The sequence below is a fragment of the Dermacentor silvarum genome, chromosome 1, assembly GCF_013339745.2.
Source record: "Dermacentor silvarum isolate Dsil-2018 chromosome 1, BIME_Dsil_1.4, whole genome shotgun sequence".
NCBI lineage: Eukaryota > Metazoa > Arthropoda > Arachnida > Ixodida > Ixodidae > Dermacentor > Dermacentor silvarum.
In genome coordinates this window covers 56,478,119-56,496,684 of record NC_051154.1, presented here as the reverse complement: position 1 = coordinate 56,496,684, position 18,566 = coordinate 56,478,119, and the positions used below count along the sequence as shown (strand labels likewise).

The window sequence follows — 18,566 nt, the reverse complement described above, 5'->3', positions numbered from 1 at the left end:
AGGAATTAGAAGCGAGACTCTAGTTTAACTGCTTCCTTGTCGGGCACAAGTTCACCCAAAATAAACATTTTTTATAAGTACATTTTTTTCAACTGCGTGTTACAATATATGTATTTTATATCCACGTGCAGATTGATGCAACAAGATTCTCAGAGACCACTGTTCATTGTCCTTCGTTCCGGCAGAGCAACACGCACATCACAGAGATTCCAATGCAGATCAAGGTTTTCAGCTCACATACATGCAACCTCGACTATCCGGGACCGGAAAACTTCGCCTGACACGTTTGTGTGTAACCAGGTCGAAGCGCAGTGCCTTATGCATTATGACCAGAATCAACCGCTTTCGAACGAGTAATAGCGAATTCCAATGGCAGATTCGGAGCACTTCCGGAGCAACATTTTCTGCTCGTTTTGGAGCAAGACCATTCCAATGGCAGATCGGTAGCACCAGATGAGTGTTCCAATGGCAGATTGAGAGCACTCGTGGAGCAATCAAAACTGATCTGCCAAAATCGGCGGAGTGGACCAGAACTCTCAGCCGAAGTGTTTCCTGTTTCTTCCCAGCATGCTTCTAGGCCTCTGTTTATGTTATATCAAAGTATGCAATGGACGCCGCTATATCGCGCCGTGCACTTTTGCTCGCGCTGCTTGAGAGCGACAGTTCTCAATGCGACTGTTCAAGTTCGAACAGTGTAGGGATGAATCTGACCGCGACGCTGAAGCACCGCTTACGAGCAAGCCTTCGAAATCACGTTTTGCCTTCCTGCCAATTAAGAGACCGAAAGTAGTCGGCTACGCCGAGGACGTCGTTCGCTGCTACTCGCTGAGCAGCTGCATGCGATTTGTAAGGATATGGTGGTTTGAGGAAAGCGGACTGTAAGTACTAGTATAGCATCCTCGGGCTATGATACAAGTTACTCGCGCTGATGTCCGGACAGTACCACATACGAGACCCAAACATTACTCACCGCGATTGGCGTGACTGGCGCTGCTCACCATTGACGATATCAGAAGATTATAACTGCTGGTGTCGGTTGTGTTATATCCATCTTCAGAAGGGTCGTGAAAACGAAGATTTTTGCGATGCGGGCTAGTAGGCTACAACTATTCCAACCATAGCATAACTACAGAGGCGTAACCGTGGCGACAAGCGACTGGGAAGGATAGCTCCGACTACGGAGTATGCCGTCTCTCTCCGTGCGCTTCTATATACTGCAAAGCCGTGTCCGCGCCGTGCCAGCCGTGCTTTCTGATAGAGAGAGGATGGTTTCGCATCGTACCGACGTTGGAGTTCGACAGTGTCCTGTACCTTTCTAGAATCACGGCACTCGACACTGTGCACAAGCAGCCCAAAGGTACCGTCACCATATGTATCCCATTAGCTTGGTCTCCCGTTTACCTCTGGGTATATCCGCTTGCTCCGTCCTCTTATGCATTTCATTAGGATTTTAGTACGTCATAGCTTCAATTGTCCCTCTGCGTGTTATCTTCAAGAGTGTCTCCTTTGCTTCACAGACGCCGACAGCCATATGTGCCAAGCTGCAACGCGGAAGTCAGCAATTTTGTAAAAGTTTCATTTTTATTTTCTGTATGCTTTTTGTAAGCGTTGCTTGTACCCTGCCTTTTAGTAAGTAAATCTTTCATTACTGATTGGGGTTTCTGTTGTCGCCTGTCTCTAGATCCCTATATAGTGCGCGATACACTATATGTATCACAGAGAAGCCGCCGCTGGCGGGCGGAGACGCAGACGAACCGGCACGCAAGGGACGCTGGGTAGCTGTATATCGGCTAGCATGGTACGCACGAGCGCCTCCTTGCTCTGGCGGCAGGGTTGGTGTTCCAATTGCCGATTTGGAAGCGTAGCTCTAGGCCGTAGCGACGTGCCCGCTCGCGGAGTCGGTCGCCCACTCCGACTCTGCCATTGGAATTCGACATTACGTCGAATTACAATGGCAAGCCAGTGGCAAACCAAACCAACCACAAACTCGGGGCAAACCACCGCGCAGGCAGACATATAGTGCAGCCTGCGCGTGGCATCATGCGAAGGGAGCATCCGGTGCTTCCTCGAGAAACATTGCCACATCGTCGGAAAGGACAGTGCAAGGGGGGAAGGGGGTGGATCATTGTCAGCGACAAGGAGCGGCCCAATTTACGACACGCTAGGGTGAGAGACGCGGCACCCAACGACCCGCGGCGCACACGCTACCGTCCCGGCGGCTGTCTTGGGCGCGCGAGGACCGAAACGATGACGAGCGCCCCGGGTCCGGCCGGCCAGCCCCTCCTCCCTCGGGGGCCGAAGAGGGGCACGACGGGGGAAACCCAGGGTGCCGTGGGTGGGGGGCTAAGTGGGGGTCGCCGACGGCGCAGCCAACCGCGCGCGAAAAAAGAAGCGCGCTTGTTTATGCGGCCACGCGCGTCTGGCGGCGCGAAACGGCGCGGCCTGGAAACAGATCAATAGCAAGCGGCGGCCCGCCGCGCAAAGTGGCCCGCCGAGATAGCTGCTGCTGCTGCCGCTCGAGAAGTGCGAGCCAGTGTGCTGCGGGCTCTGCTGGGCTCGCGAGCGAGACACAGGCCGTTGGGCTGGCAGCGGCCGGGGGGGATTGCAGTGGGACTCCGCACGCGGGCGGCCCGCCGCCGGGGCGACAAACGCCGCCCTTCCCCTCGCCACCACGGCTGCTGCGGTACAAGAGGCGGCTGCACAAAACCCGCGCCAGCCGCCGCCAGAGCGAGGGGGAATAAAAAAAGAAGAAAGTCCAGAGGGAGGCAGAAGGGATTTACGTAGGGGAAAAGGAAAGGTCCGATCAATACGCTTCGCGGGCCCTCCTCTTTCGCAGGGACTGCTGCTCAAGAGTTCCGAGTCATTTCTTTTTTCCGCGCACACTCTCCTCTCCTTTTTACAAAGAAAAAAGCAGCAGAAAAAGAAAAAGAACAAAGAACAACAAAGAATAAAACCCGAGAGCGAACACCGTTACCGCTAGATGGTGTTCCCTGGGGAAGCAGGGACAGGCGGAGTGAGTGCACTGATGGAGTTCGTTATACAGACCGTGTTTCGTTACATAATAAAAAATAAAAAAAAAAGATCTTGCAAGCTTGCGTGCGGCATGGTCTGAGTTATGTACCTGCTCCAAGAACCTGGCACGCTGAAAAAGAGGCGAAAACAAACCAAGGGCTACGGGGAACCTGTCAGAATTTGAAAGGGGATCAGAGGAACCAAGGAACCGAAAGCTCGAAAGATGTAGGAATATTAATCGAGAACGAGGGAGCCCGTGGAAACGAATGAGTTTCGCCTTGCGTTTGCAGGCAGACTTTAAAATATCAAACTGTTCGCTTTTCCCAGCAATACGTTTTAATCTGTTGCAGAGCGCCTAATTTGAGGAGGCAAGGTGCAAGACAAATAGTCAAAGTTAAGAAAAGGTCGTGAAGCGGGGGAAAAAAAAGAACAAAAGAGAAAAAAACAAAGAACTAAAATAAAGTAACGAATGTAATAGTGATTTGTCAAATATGAATCAAAGCGTTGCTATTAAACGTTACGGAAATTTAAAGTAGAAGCTTATAGGGCACTTCCTGAAAACAAACGTGGCCGCGAACTTTGCACCAACTAATAAAACTAAGCCCGCAAAACATGGATGGGTCGCTAAATTACGAAAAAGATTGCCAGAATGCTAAAATACGAGCGCCGTAGCTTTATGCAAAAGCCAAGAGCCCACTGGCTATATTCGAACTCGCGAAGCCCCCTTTCGGGGTAAAACAAATTTCCAGTCTGTATAGGACATGAACCTGGTTAAGTAGTGCTCTGATGCACAACCGCAGTATCTTCGGAAATTTCCATTTATTGTCAATCATTTTGGAGTGGGTCGTCATCTGTCAAATGATAATATAACGATATTTGTGCAATTAGATTGTGGTGAAAATACATTTCGTTTAGGTGAACTGTACCGTACTTTTTTAAATCTCGATCTGTATTACATAATACACTCTGTGTGTCCATAATGGGTCGCTTGAGCGTATCCGTCATACGAACACGCGCTCCTGACAAGTAACAATGGCGCATCCGCCGTGTCTAAGAGGCACACCGATTCGCACTTCTTAAGGTGCCACGGGCTTCTGCTTTTGCATAGCGAGCTGCGAATAACGTTGCGAAGGCCCTTCTTTCCGCAAGGATGACGGGCACGCTGAGACACCAGTGATGAACCTCCGGCCTCCCGCACATTGGCATGTTCTACAGGGAGTCGGACGAGTCGATGCTGAAGCACATCAAGACCACGTCCGTGTCCGAGTAGGACCGCAACCGGTCGTAGTCCTCCTAACTCGCCTTCTGCTTCATCTTGGCAAGCTCCGACAGAGTGCGCGGGACGTTGCCAAGGCACTTCTTGTTCCCCGCAAAGATGATGGGCACGCTGGGGCAGAAGTAGCGCACCTCCGGTCTCCCGGTCTCTGGGATGTTCTCCAGGAGAGTCGGGCGAGTCGATGCTAAAGCACACCAAGACGACGTCCGTGTCCGGGTAGGACCGCAACCGCTCGTAGTCCTCCTGACTCGCCTTCTGCTTCATCTTGGCAAGCTCCGACAGAGTGCGCGGGACATTGCCAAGGCACTTCTTGTTCCCCGCAAAGATGATGGGCACGCTGGGGCAGAAGTAGCGCACCTCCGGTCTACCGGACTCTGGGATGTTCTCCAGGGAGTCGGGCGAGTCGATGCTAAAGCACATCAAGACCCCGTCCGTGTCCGGGTAGGACCGCAACCGGTCGTAGTCCTCCTGACTCGCCTTCTGCTTCATCTTGGCAAGCTCCGACAGAGTGCGCGGGACGTTGCCAAGGCACTTCTTGTTCCCCGCAAAGATGATGGGCACGCTGGGGCAGAAGTAGCGCACCTCCGGTCTACCGGACTCTGGGATGTTCTCCAGGGAGTCGGGCGAGTCGATGCTAAAGCACATCAAGACCCCGTCCGTGTCCGGGTAGGACCGCAACCGGTCGTAGTCCTCCTGACTCGCCTTCTGCTTCATCTTGGCAAGCTCCGACAGAGTGCGCGGGACGTTCCCAAGGCACTTCTTCCCCGCAAAGATGATGAGCACGCTGGGGCAGAAGTAGCGCACCTGCGGTCTCCCGGACTCTGGGATATTCTCCAGGGAGTCGGGCGAGTCGATGCTAAAGCACATCAAGACCCCGTCCGTGTCCGGGTAGGACCGCAACCGGTCGTAGTCCTCCTGACTCGCCTTCTGCTTCATCTTGGCAAGCTCCGACAGAGTGCGCGGGACGTTGCCAAGGCACTTCTTGTTCTCCGCAAAGATGATGGGCACGTTGGGGCAGAAGTAGCGCACCTCCGGTCTCCCGGTCTCTGGGATGTTCTCCAGGGAGTCGGGCGAGTCGATGCTAAAGCACACCAAGACGACGTCCGTGTCCGGGTAGGACCGCAACCGGTCGTAGTCCTCCTGACTCGCCTTCTGCTTCATCTTGGCAAGCTCCGACAGAGTCCGCGGGACGTTGCCAAGGCACTTCTTGTTCCCCGCAAAGATGATGGGCACGTTGGGGCAGAAGTAGCGCACCTCCGGTCTCCCGGTCTCTGGGATGTTCTCCAGGGAGTCGGGCGAGTCGATGCTAAAGCACACCAAGACGACGTCCGTGTCCGGGTAGAACCGCAACCCGTCGTAGTCCTCCTGCCCCGCTGTGTCCCGCTACGCCAGTGCGACCGGTTTACCGTCGACCTCGATGACGGTGACGTAGTTCCCGAAGGTGGCAGGCACAGGCTCCTGGAAACGTGTTCTAGCTGACGATGATAAGAAGACACGTCTTTCCCCGGTGCTGTTGTTCTTCTTCTGCTTCTTCTTCTTCTTACACCTTCTTAGAACCTCTATATGAATTCGCAAACATATGGTTCACACTAAATTAGCAATTGAGCTTAGCATCCTAAGTTAACTCTTTGGCTATGAAAAACGCCGCTGAGCGGGCTGCGGATTCATTTTGACCAAGAGAGGTGCTTTAAGAGGACAGAAAGATTGTTGAGTTTGAGTGGATTCATAGCTGCTTCCAGTGACGCGACAGAACGAAGACAAAGAAGTTACGGACTGACAGAACGGGCGCTGTTCTTAAAACGCGTTTTTTATAACCAAACGATGAAGTTATTAGGCGAAAGCAATATTATGAAAACCAAGTCTCAATGGTCAAAGTGGTAAGATGTGCAAAAAAGATCAATGCTGCCTTCGGCTGTCAGCTCATTTACTGTGACAGCGGCGTTCCCCACACAGTGAAAACCACATCGTTATTTCTTTTCTACTTTTTCCTCAAATAATTGCGATTACCCACTACGGAAGAATGGCCAAGAAACTAGAGGTTATAGAGTTGTTGGTTCGAGAGAGACGAGGGGGGGGGGGGGGGGGCAGTCTAAAAAGTATGTTATAACTTAAAGTAATAAGTTGGAAACAAATTGAGATATCGGCAGTAATATTTAAATAATTACAAATTACTTGATATCAGAGAAATAAAAATCTTGTTTCGATAAAGAACTTGTGACTTCATTTTCATTGTGTTTTACGCAACTGCATATTTTTATGTAACAGTAATCCACAAGCTGTGTAAAACAGTCATACCATCATTGAGCAGGACAACATCCAAGCACCCACATCCCTGGCGTGTCGGCAGCATGGCATTCAGTTTGAAATGTAACTATGACGTTTCAATTCGCAATTTTAGGTGCGAAGCACCTGATGCGCCCGGGCTATCCGCGTTTCCCGTCGTCGTCGTAGTCACGGTAAGCAAGCGGCTCGAGCTCGGCACGCGCTCGTGCCACCGCTCCCGCGTTCGTCGTCGTCTTCCAAAGCAAGCGGCTCGTGCTCGCGCTCGGCACGCGCTCGTGCCACTGCTCCCGCGTTCGTCATCGTCGTCGTTTTCCACAGCTGGCTGCGTTGCCGCTCATCATACCAGCGTAGCATTTCACTTCTCTTCGGTCGTCGTAATGGGGACGCCGCGTTTACAGGGTTATGAGCCATTGCTTAAGGTAGTATGAGCCCATTAGCGGTGCATCAATTCATGCTTCGCAGATCTCCAGGTTTCACGTTAGTGCAGCTGCATTTCGCTCAATGGATCATTTGACACTTACGCATAAAATTTAATTCACCGCTCAAACCGAGCTTACGACTTAAGTCGTGCTAACTGTAATAACTAATAAAAACTAAAACAGTAAGGAAAGCAATGGCCAAATTGCTGAGGGATTTAAAGAAAACAATGATGGTTTCGCTAATACTTCATGGTAAAAGACATCATCAGCTGGCAAGTGCGATGGGGCATAGGAGGCCAGGTGCACGGGAGACTTCTTTTTTGAAATTCAGTGTTCTTGTTAATTAATGTTTAGTTTCAGGTTGATCAGGCGGCTGCTGTGTTAACGGCTACATGCTTTTGAGGCTCTATGAGTTGTTTTGAATTTCCTGGTCGGGAATTATTCATCTCTGACATGAAGCTTCTACAACTGATGTCCTGAGCGAAATGAAGGAATGCCACCACGAGATTTGAACGAAAACATTATATGGGGTACTTGGGAACTGTGAATCATGTCAATTAATACTTTAGAGAAAAAAAAAACTATGTGGCGTTGTCGTTACAACGTCGTTGTTGTAGTGACGTCTCGATGCCTTCGACGCTGATTTCCACCAACCACCTGATTCTTGGCGCATCCAATATAGTGAGTATGTGCCATGTCTGACGCTCACCATCACTGTCATGTACGCCTCTTACGCTGTTTCCACGAACATGACGACGACGAATTGCGCGCCAACACACCGCCATTTTGTCATCCTCGCCGGCTAAAGCAATGCTTGTGCTGGCGTCAGAAAAAACCCGCACAGACGCCACCATTCTCGGAGTTCGTGTGTACCGCAAAGTCTTGCATTAATTTCCTTGCGCTTTTGTTGCGCGATAGCGCCATGGTTAGCGGGCCCGGCTCTCAAGTACATATTGCTGCAGTGACATGGGCTCGAATCCCAGTAGTGGAAGTTGTGGACAAAGTTTTCTTGAAGTTCTTGAATTTTCTTGAAATTTCGTACGCTTGCGACTACCGCTGTCGTTATCGTATTATTTTATTGTCGGCCCCAGCATCACCATCGCCATAGAGCGGACAATAAAATAATACGATAACGACAGCGGTAGTCGCAAGCGTACGAAATTTGAACACAGACAATACAAGCCCAGGTTCGAGCACTAACTGCTGTCGCAGTAAAAAGAAATCCCCAAATAATGAGCGAGCACAGACATTGTTCGGTTTCTTTTTGAATATGACAGATGAGTGTGACACCTTGCAAAGGTAGCAGTTACGCAGACGACGTTGAAGATGTTCAATGTAACCATTTCACGCGACCGAACATTATTTGTTCAAGCTATTGTTTGTCGCAGTAGCCAGACAAATGCTCACACCCACTTCTGTAAAGGCGAGCACCAGCGACAACTGTACACCTCACAAACTGAAGATGAATACAATTAAGGCAACCCTGTTACGACAGAAAATTCACTAAGATGCAAGTAGAGGGCAACGCGCACGCGCGCGCGCGCACACACACACACACACACACACACACACACACACACACACACACACACACACACACACACACACACACACACAAAACATGAAATATGTATCAAAACAAAAATACATAAAACGACGTCAAAGCAAATGACTGTCGCCCCTTTTTTCGGCGCGTCTGAATGTGATACTAAAGCTAACTTTTCGTAAATTTCACCGCACGCTTCTCTGAGAATGTTGAAAACACGCGAGGAATGCTCTCGTATCAAAAGCGCGTGGTCTCGACATGTCTGCTGAGCGCTCACGATGTCGTCCCGCGGCGAGCACCTGAAAGTTTCCGAATGGCGAATTCCTTCGGGCTAACAGAAGCACCTAGCATAAAAGGAACAGGCCACATGAAATTTATTTCCGACGTATTTCTGGCACGCTTTTATTTCGCGGCGTATAATGCCCACGCAGTACAATCTGCGCTGAATGGCGTTCCACATAATAATAAAATCAAATGCTGCAAATCTGCGAAGTGAATCTGCTAGGCGCCTGAAGCGCACAGATTTTACGCCCCACAAATAAAACAATGATTCTCCAGGCACAATAACGGGCATGGGCAGGATGGGAGTTTCGTATGGAGAAGAATGGTAAGCGGCAACACAAAGTTGCAAAGTGAAATAAAATGTATGTTAGTTGTTTTAACTGCTTATAACTTTTCTGTTTGCATACGCAGCTGCCAACTTGTGATAAAATTGGTAAAAATCCCGCAGACATAAGACCGGAATGGCTGAGAAAAAGGAGGCCGGACGTGGGGGAAGTAGCATGCATTTTTTTACTTTCCAAGTTTGCCCTGAGCACACACCTTTTGTGGGATACATACGCACTTCCTTACAGGTGTTTTACCTGTAGATACAGCAGAGAAGCCGCAAGAAATGTGGAAACGCAAGAACTGACAAGCAGCAAACTGTTTTTAGATCAGTGACTTTTTCTAAGACTGCTAAGACTATGTTGTTGCCGATTTCGCCTGCTTCAGGAAGTAGTCTGAATAAACTGGCGCAAAGCAAAGCATGTCCAAATTCCAGAAAATATCATGATATTGCGGAGAACACTTCTGCAAAAGTCGCATTAACGAAGTAACAACCTCACATATATTTTAAAATATTAAAGTCAATTCGGTTCGCTACAAATGTGTTTATTTATTTATTTATTTATTATTTATTTATTTATTTATTTATTTATTTATTTATTTATTTATTTATTTATTTATTTATTTATTTCATTTGCAGCTTAAGGATCCGCTATGAATCTAAGTCTCTGCTGTGGAATCGCAGAGCCACGCAGTTGACGCCCTGATTTTTTTTTTTTTTTAATTACCCTGCTTTCGCTGGTGTTTATAAAGAAAAATAAAGTTTGAGAGCGTACAAATCTGCTCCTAGCATTAGCTAGGCTCTTTCGCTTAAACTGAACAATTTCAACCGGTTAAGGGGTTGTCAAATGAAAGCATAGCTTGATATGTATTTGAATAAATATTGACCCGAGATACAAGCTTCGTCGCTTAAATGCGGAGTGCCGCCTTTCCGCCGCGGTATATCATCCAGCGTATAGCGTTCATATGCGCCGTGAAAAACGCGTGGCGGCGCGGCGTGCCCAAAATACGCGGGACAGGCGTTCCGTGGGGCAGCCGTTTTACAACCACTCGAACAGCGCTCTCTCGATCGTCGGCGTCACCGCGAGGCCGCCGCGAGCCCTCTCGAGAGCAATTCCCGAACACTTAAACGTGCTCCTCTTCGCCCACTGGGGTTCGCCATAAATGTTAAACGCAGAACAATCGCGAGTCCATCGTTACTATATAGCACAAGCACTATACACACGCGAGCAGTGAAGAGAGCAAAGGGCGCAGGACAGGACGCGCGTTTGCTGTCACTTCCTTTACTCAGTCAATGTCTGTGTTGTGTTACTAATGGTGTACCGCTTACCAATTCACCAAACCTGCTATTTTTACTGAGTGGACAATCACCATAGTGAAAGGCATTGTTGTATGGTTGTACTGTCTTCATTGCAGGCGGACTGCGTGCGCCAACTTTAAATAACTAGGTATAAGTTTCTGTGGTCATGACGTTACGAGAGCGAGAAACCTGCGCAATCTTTATAACGGGCAAAACTGGCGGCAGATGCTAATACGAAAACTTGCCACCACAGGGGCCACAACTTGTTCAGCACACGCAAAAAAAAAAAAAAAAAAAAAAAAAAACAAGGGGTTTAGGGTCTATATAGATGTTTGGTAGCATTTGTAATACCGTCTATTTCCTGCTGAGGCTTCAACAATAAATCTTTACAGCTTTTGCGAAGCAATGAAAGAACAAGTGCCGCTGTTTGAGTGCTATATCGGAAGCTATGATCGGCGCCCGTAACACCTCGTCTATTGCGCGACAGAAAACACCCGAAATATCGTGTTGCATGCCGACCAGCGTCCGCAAAAGCACCTTAGATATTTTCCAGGGCGCAATGTCTTCATTTGTTTTATTTTTACGGGCGCACGGTATAGTATACCAATATCAATATCCGTGAACTTAAAAAGAAAATTCTCTAAATTTGTAGATGTCTAAAGAAGGAAACAGAGAATTAGAATTGCTAACCGCTGGCAAATTTGCTTTAGAATGCCCGAGTCCTCCTAGACATTATTATTGAACCAACGGCAAACTATATAGCGGGCTTCTTTCAAGGCCACTTGTGTATTTGCTATGCCATGCATTCTTGTGTTTGCTACAGGTATGATTCGGTGATCATGTTATGAAAAATTACGCAGTGTCCAAGCACTTAGTACATGACACTACTTTTTCCAAAGTCGATTCTTCTTCTTGCAACTGGCTTCTCGACTATGCACTTTGATTATTCCTACACCGTTACTAACACCACTCTACTACAAACCTAGCAGCACATGAGACGGTGAATTACTAATGTCATGTTAGTAACAACGTCGGTATTTTTTCTAAGAGAGCATGCCTGCAACATGATTACTCTACTATCTGGAAAATCGGACTATGAAGGAAAGCGCGTTTGGCGAATAACGACGATTTAGGAAACCTGTCTCCGGCGCTGCCTAGTATATAGCAGCCAGTTCACAAGTATGGGTCCACTGCTCAAGATAATTATTCAGCGACGTCATGGTCCTCGCTTTTGTTGTAACGGCGGCGGCTGTGGTGCTTCCTCTTGTTCTGGATAGATGGGCAGCTTCGAGGAAAGTGCACATCTTTCCCAGAGACTGTGCAATTGACACGCAGAAGTGGATATATTTTATGAACTGTGGGGAATACCGGCTCGCGCGACCATGAAAGGTCTCGGGCCGATGCGGCACCCGCCGAACAGGAAAGCTAAGGTTGCAAGAGAACGAAAGGAAACTTTAGGTACACTGTTTGGATGTTGAGAAGATGAGTTATAGAGCCCTTTGTACGGCTCCTAAATACGGCGCTCCGGTTTATAGGTCCCACTTTTTCCCAGTTTACACCAGCTACTCCAGCAACACACGATGACAGTATAGGTCCCGGAATCCAGGAATCTCTCGTACGTGGATCGTACGACAGTTCGTGCGTGGTTCAATACGACGTTTTGGGTAGCCGCCACCTTAATTGGTACACGTAAAAGCAGTCTTCGTCGATGTCGTGCCATCGCGTCCTCCTACCGCCGGGCTTCTGTTCGCTGCTGCGGCCGACGCAGGGAGAGCCTATACTTCGCTGACTTCAACTATATATAACGGAAAGCCGAGTGTAGGTAAATGTTCGATGTCGCGGAAGTAAACGAACGTAATGTGAACCTGGATCAGTCATCACGTGAGCAGAGCTGAGCGGGTGAAACTCCTCTTTGGCATCATTGTTGTTAGACTGACATCTATGAGAGGCTCACTATAGATAGACGACCTAGGTAGACTCGGTTGCTTGCGCTGGTGCGTGAAAGATCGTCAGCATGCAAAAGGTGCAGAATAATGATTGTTTTTTTTCTTCTTGTTTTTAAAGGAAAATGCCTGTGGTTTAAGAGGGGAAATGCGCAGACGGTAAAAACAATTAATGCACTAACGACCACTAGCGATTAATCACAGCAATTTCCGTTTTCTTCGATTTGGTCATTTAGAACAATTTTCAGTTGTGCCTACTCGGAACCAAGTCCCGGCAAGCGAGCCCAACAGAACGTCAAAGTCTGTCTTTCATAAACGTGGTCATGATCGACTTCTATACCATTTAATAGCGAGTAACGGTCATTCCACGTTTCCTCTGACTTCCCGCCTTCTCGGCGGTGACGAGATGGCGTGGGAGAGAGAAATTTTATGGCGGCGTTATACCGTACTATACGACAATGCGTGGATCACGCGCGTATGGTATACGTAGCTTTCTGTTGCGCGCCTGCCTTCGACACGCACGAACTCGTGCGAAAGCACCACATCATGCAGTTTCGCACGGTCTCGAGACAACAGTGAGCGTGTCAGGCTGAAGAAAAGCTTCCGTGCGCGTTTGTTGCTGACGGTATGGTTGATGTAACAGATACCCGGAGGAGAAAACAAAAACAAAACAAGGATGGTAACGACAACTACTCCCGGACGACAGGTTCCGTGTTCCGTATAGACAGTGTTGGGGCCACGCGGTTTTCTCTCGAAACAGCGCGGACATGATCGGTTTGTGCGCCACAGGCATATATAGCAGTTTTTTTATGTGTGAAAACAGAGGCATGAAGGGGGAAAAAGAAAAAGAAAAAAAAAAAACTCTTTACTCCTTGATCAAGCGGCAGGAGGCCGGCAGAATCATAGCCATCCTGCAATGAGAGAAGCCTCGTGTATGGAGTTGTTGCAGTCTGTATCTGGCAAAAAAAAAGTCTCTTCTCGCGCCGCAAGCTGCTATGATTGGCTGACGCCCGCTGGGCTTCTCCTCTCTGCTGGCCGGCGCTGGCGTCGGCGCCTGCTTTGTCTTTTGACGCGTCATCGTCTGGTTGCGAAAGGCGCCTTAGTTATAACGGCCTATGTGTCTTTTTTTTTTTTTTTTCGTCTTCTTCTCGAAATAGTTACTTCAAATGTTTACTCCAACAAGTCCATCCGATACAGTACAAGACGGTGCAAGACATGTACTACGTCAGCTGTTGCGTCACCGATTCGCACTATACGGGCGTAACTGCAACTTTGTGACCTACCACGCGATTAATTTTTGTGTCACGCGGCCCTACAGATGCGCTGCGACGGCGCATGAAGCTAATATCCTTTAGTCGGTGGTTTGCGCTAAATTCTCCCTGTTCCTTCTTGTACTTTGCCTTCTATAAAGTGCAGCGATAGATACCTGTTCATGTTCAGTAACCAGCTATAGACCGAGGGTCTGCTTTGCTTAACACGCGCGAGTAAAACAACAGACTGCATGGCTGTGGCATTCACAATTTGATTTTATTTGACGTGTGCTACAGGACTGATTCATTATCGCAGTTTCATCGTCATCAGCTTATTTTTTATGTCCACCGCAGGACGAAGGCCTCTCCCAACGATCTCCAATTAGCCCTGCCTTGCGCTAGCTGATTATCGATTATGCCTGCGATTTTCTTAATTTCATCACACCACCTAATTCTCTGCCGTCATCGACTGCACTTCCCTTTCCTTGGCACCCACACAGTAACTATAATAGAACACCGGTTATCTGCCCCACGCATTGCATGGCCTGCCCAGCTCCATTTTTTCCCTCTTAATGTCAACTAGAATATTGGCTACCCCCGCCTGCTCTCTGATCCACACCGCTTTCTTCCTGTCTCTTAACGTAACGACTAACATTTTTCATTCCGTCGCTCTTTGCGCGGTCCTTAACTTCTTCTCAAGCGTCTTTGTTAACCTCCAAGTTTCTGAGCCATATGTTAGTACTGGTAGAACGTAATGATTATGCACTTTTCTTTTCAACGATAGCGGTAAGGCTATCGGTGACGAGTTGCTAATCCCTTGCAACACCGTAGAGGCTTCGGCTAGTCGGTACGTACCGGACAGGGGAACAGCGCGAAAACAAGAAAGACAAGAAGGGGAACACACATCAGCGCTGTGTCGTAATCCCTACCTGCATGCGCTCCAACCCATTTTTATTCTTCTGGAAAGTCCCTTCTCATGATCAGGTTTATAAGTACCTTAAGCAACACACGGGCTATCCGCAGTGGAATGCTCTGGATTGACTTCGACTATGTACCTGGGGTTTTTTTACTTGCACGCGAAGCACATGCACACGCGTTTTTTTTTTTTTTTTTTTTTTTTTTTTTTTTTTTTTTTTGCATTTCGCGGCCTACAGCAAAATTCATTCGGAAACGTTTCCTCGTCCTTGGTAACATGCGGCTTTTTAGCTAGCTACAGCCACTACAGCGACACAACTTAAAGGGACACTAGAGAAAAAATTACCAAGCTGTATAATAGTATCTTTGCAATCGCAGGACAGCCAATTTTACCGTGCGGGCAAGCTTAGTAAGCCAGACAATACGCAAGAAAGAAAGGTAACAACACCGCTGTGACAACGTCCCACGACATGGATTTTGAGGGCGTCCACTCGAATTTAGTTAACCATTTATCGGTTAAGGACAACGCTGAGCTCTAAACGGACCAAAGGCTCAACCTATCAAGTTTCAATACCTTTTCCTGCAACAAAAGGGCACAAATACCATAAAATACGCGGACATTTGTGACGTCCCACTGGCGTACTCGCGCTGATGTTTCAGCTAGAAATTAAAAAAAATATAAAAAAAAACAAGAAAGAGGAGAAGTTTGGGTTTGGTTTTCTGCACTGTCAATCGACATTTTTTGCTGACAAAAGAATGAAATATGGCTTTGAAAGTTCTTTACCAGTCGCATCATATTTAATGTTGCTTTTTCAGTGCCCCTTTATTTCTCCAAACGCGCAAATTTTGGTAGCGCTGAGATCATCTCTCAGTGCGTTATGTCCGACTGCCGCAGCGCCACCATGAAAATTCCGATATGAAGGCGAGGTTCTTCGGGCTTCGGAGCGTATACAGCACGAATGAGTGCGTCGAAAAGCGTCGTGCCGGCTTTCTATCATAGGGAAAGCCCCGATGCGCTTCTTTAGACAAGCCCTTACGGAAACGCGTTCCTGTATTCGTTCAAATTATACATCGCTATGCAATTTTGCACAGCGCGATTTTAACGACTTTCGATCAAAGGTGCCTTCTACAACTTCGGTAAGCTTTAGAAAACCATGCACAGCAGTGCTATTTATACGCTTTTTTTTCTTTTTCTTTTTTTTTTTTGAGCATATGATCTCCAGGCGCAGAAATTTCATCCAATGACAGAGTTTATTATGAGCTTTTGTAACCAGGCCTACATTACTTGGCCGCCAGAGCCGAAAACGCAGTCGCGTCAAACAAGGTGTGCGTATGTCTTTATACACAAACAGCAACAGTAATGATTTAGGTCTGACGATACATATATTCGTTACAATTTTTTTTAAAGTTAAGACGCTCTTTCAAATACAAGAGGGCGCAGTATTGTTGTAGCTGATATCGCGCAAACAGAGGCACGAGAAAGTGTTTCTGCTTGCCATTCAGCCGCGCAAATTAGTAGCATCGCCTAATCCTGACTTTAACTTTGAACATTAACTTTAATTTCATGTCAGAAAGGGGGGGGGGGGGGGGGGGGGGTTGTATGGGCACGGAGAGACACGTGGGGGCGAAATGTCAAAAACGTTTTCGTCTCAAGTCAATGGCGGTTTGACACCTCTGCTCCATGTGTCGGAACGGAACGAAAACGAAAAGCCATCAAAACCAATATTTTGACCGGAACGAGAACGTAACCGAAACGTTGTTTATTATTTTGCTTCGGAGTTAAAACTAAATATTTTTGAGCGGTTTTCGGTTGGGAAAGTCGGCAATCTGCAACAACCGACGTCAGGCAACGTCAGAATTAGCGCCTATCTCAGGCAGCGATAGTGCGAGCGATAGCCGGTCGAGCGCTCCCCTAATCTAAGCCTGCCGCTCGGTGCACTAGCAGATCGGCATAGCAGCAAAACCCAGGGCTTGCGCGCTCAAGAGCTGATTGTTTCGCTTTCTACGGGTACAATAACGCTTTGTTACCCAAGCTTTATCGTTCGTTTATATTCGTTTATGTTCGTTTTATCGGAACAGTGGTCTCGCATTTCGGCGAGTACACTCGATGACGGGCTGCTTCTGAGATCATGCTCAGTGCCTCGACTCGAGGCACTGAGCATGATCTCCGAATAGCCCGAATAGCGCGACGCAAGGACGGCCTCACCGAGGGCGAGACGACTATAGTGCAAGCCCTCGTCGGCAGCAGCATAACATTCGCGTTACCGTATCAAACCACGCGCATAACGCTTACCGCGCCCATAGACAAATAAATTGAGAAAAACATTTGAGAAATATGTTGAGAAACAGAAATATTGAGAAATTTATTGGCAAATTATCGAGAAAACTAAATACTATGTTTTTATCGTCGCTTTGCTTGGAAAATTTCTGCATGCGAACCGAAACCGTTCTGAACCATTACGGATCTTGTTTTTCTTTTTTTTTTTTCGTTCCGGAGCAGAACCGGAACGGAACTTTTTTTCAGCGGAGCGAAACTAAAACCAGAACAAAACACATTTCGTTCCGACACCCTGCCTCTGCTTACAAAACACTTTTTCCCCGTATTATTATTATAATTTTTGTCAGAAAGTAGCGGATTACTTAAGCCAAGGGAAAAGTAAAAGCAAATGGGTGACTGATCGCACTTATCAAACGAGCTGGCGCCGGGGTCCGCCTGCGAAAGAGGTAACAAGGACGAAGGCAATCTACATCGCTCGTATTATGCCGCGTCCCAGAGCGAAGAACGAGGGCGAGATGCACTCCGTCGCGGGAATCCACTCTTCCTAATGAGCGCGCGCCGCACCCACGCGTGGCGTCTATAAAGGCGTCGGCATGCGTCTAGCCACCGTGGGGCAGGTGTCGAAAGTTGGGCGCCGTTTCCGTGTTGCAGTGATGACATTTGACGGTGGCTGCAACGGTGTCAAGCTGTCGCCGAGGCGCCACCACCGCATCTGGCTAGTCGCCGGCGCTACTCTCATTCGTTCGTTTCCTCGTCACGTATGCTACACGCGCCACTCCTGCATCCGAGAGCGAAGCCGCTGCGAACGCACAAAATGACTATGCTTTTCGCAATCCTACGCTGCTCTTGTCGGCGCTTACTGTAGAAGAGGCTAAGGTTAACTGAAATCCTCATTGGAGAGGCTGGAAGTTACTACATCTCTGTTATGGGCAAGGTCTCAATGCGAGCATGATTAGAAGTACTAACAAGAAGGACAGGTTAACACGAACAAACACCGACGCATACTCACAACAACAACAAAAAGGGAAAGAATAAACAAGTACTAAAGTAAAAGGCGAAACACCAAAAGAGAGCGACTGTACATATATGTAAGCCCCCGGCACTTCAAACACACTGTGCCGACAAACGATTATTCGACAGCAATGAGCGCTCTCCTTTCAAGCCTGGCAACAGGTCGTGGAGGTCCCAATACAGTCATTGACTATGGAACTTCCGTTTGTATTTCTTATTTGTCGAAACTTTCTTATTTACTGCGTGGGCAGGCAGTCTGAAAACACACGAAAAGAACACGCAGATCCAACGCATTGTTGCAATCCATATGATGTGAAGCTTGTTGGAGTTAGCAACGCCGCAGCCTCGTCGTCTGTAACTGTCTGCCGCGGCACGAGGGAGAAGGCGATATGCTTGTCGAGGAAAGAATGTTGGTGCGAGATGTACGCACAGAGAAGTGCTACATATAAATGGATGCCCCCATTTAGGGCATCGTACCTCTTGTGTCATGGTGGATCCATCCATTCTGGGGGATTGGCCGAGAATGGGCACATGCATATATATATATATATATATATATATATATATATATAACCAGTGACCCGAGTTGTTACGGCCAGCGAGCCGCAAGTTGTCTATTCGGGCTCATACCCAGTGCTCTAAGTTGTCTACTCGGCAAGACAGCACATTACCGCGGTGGCGTCTATCTATATGCAGAAATTGTTTTTAGACTTGACAGATTTTTTTT

General features: G+C 48.0%; 2 protein-coding genes across 5 annotated transcripts in view; both read right to left on the bottom strand.

Annotated features, from left to right (window-relative positions):
• The window catches only part of LOC119463692 (LIM domain-binding protein 2), a 293,348-nt gene that overhangs the window by 240,223 nt on the left and 34,559 nt on the right, over window positions 1-18,566 (bottom strand). The window lies entirely within an intron of this gene.
• On the bottom strand, window positions 3,172-7,711 carry LOC119440166 (uncharacterized). Its single transcript, XM_049661574.1, has 3 exons — window positions 7,700-7,711; window positions 4,420-5,671; window positions 3,172-3,182 (listed from the first exon to the last, which is right to left on the bottom strand). Exons 1-3 carry the CDS (start codon window positions 7,709-7,711, stop codon window positions 3,172-3,174), a joined length of 1,275 nt encoding a protein of 424 aa, XP_049517531.1.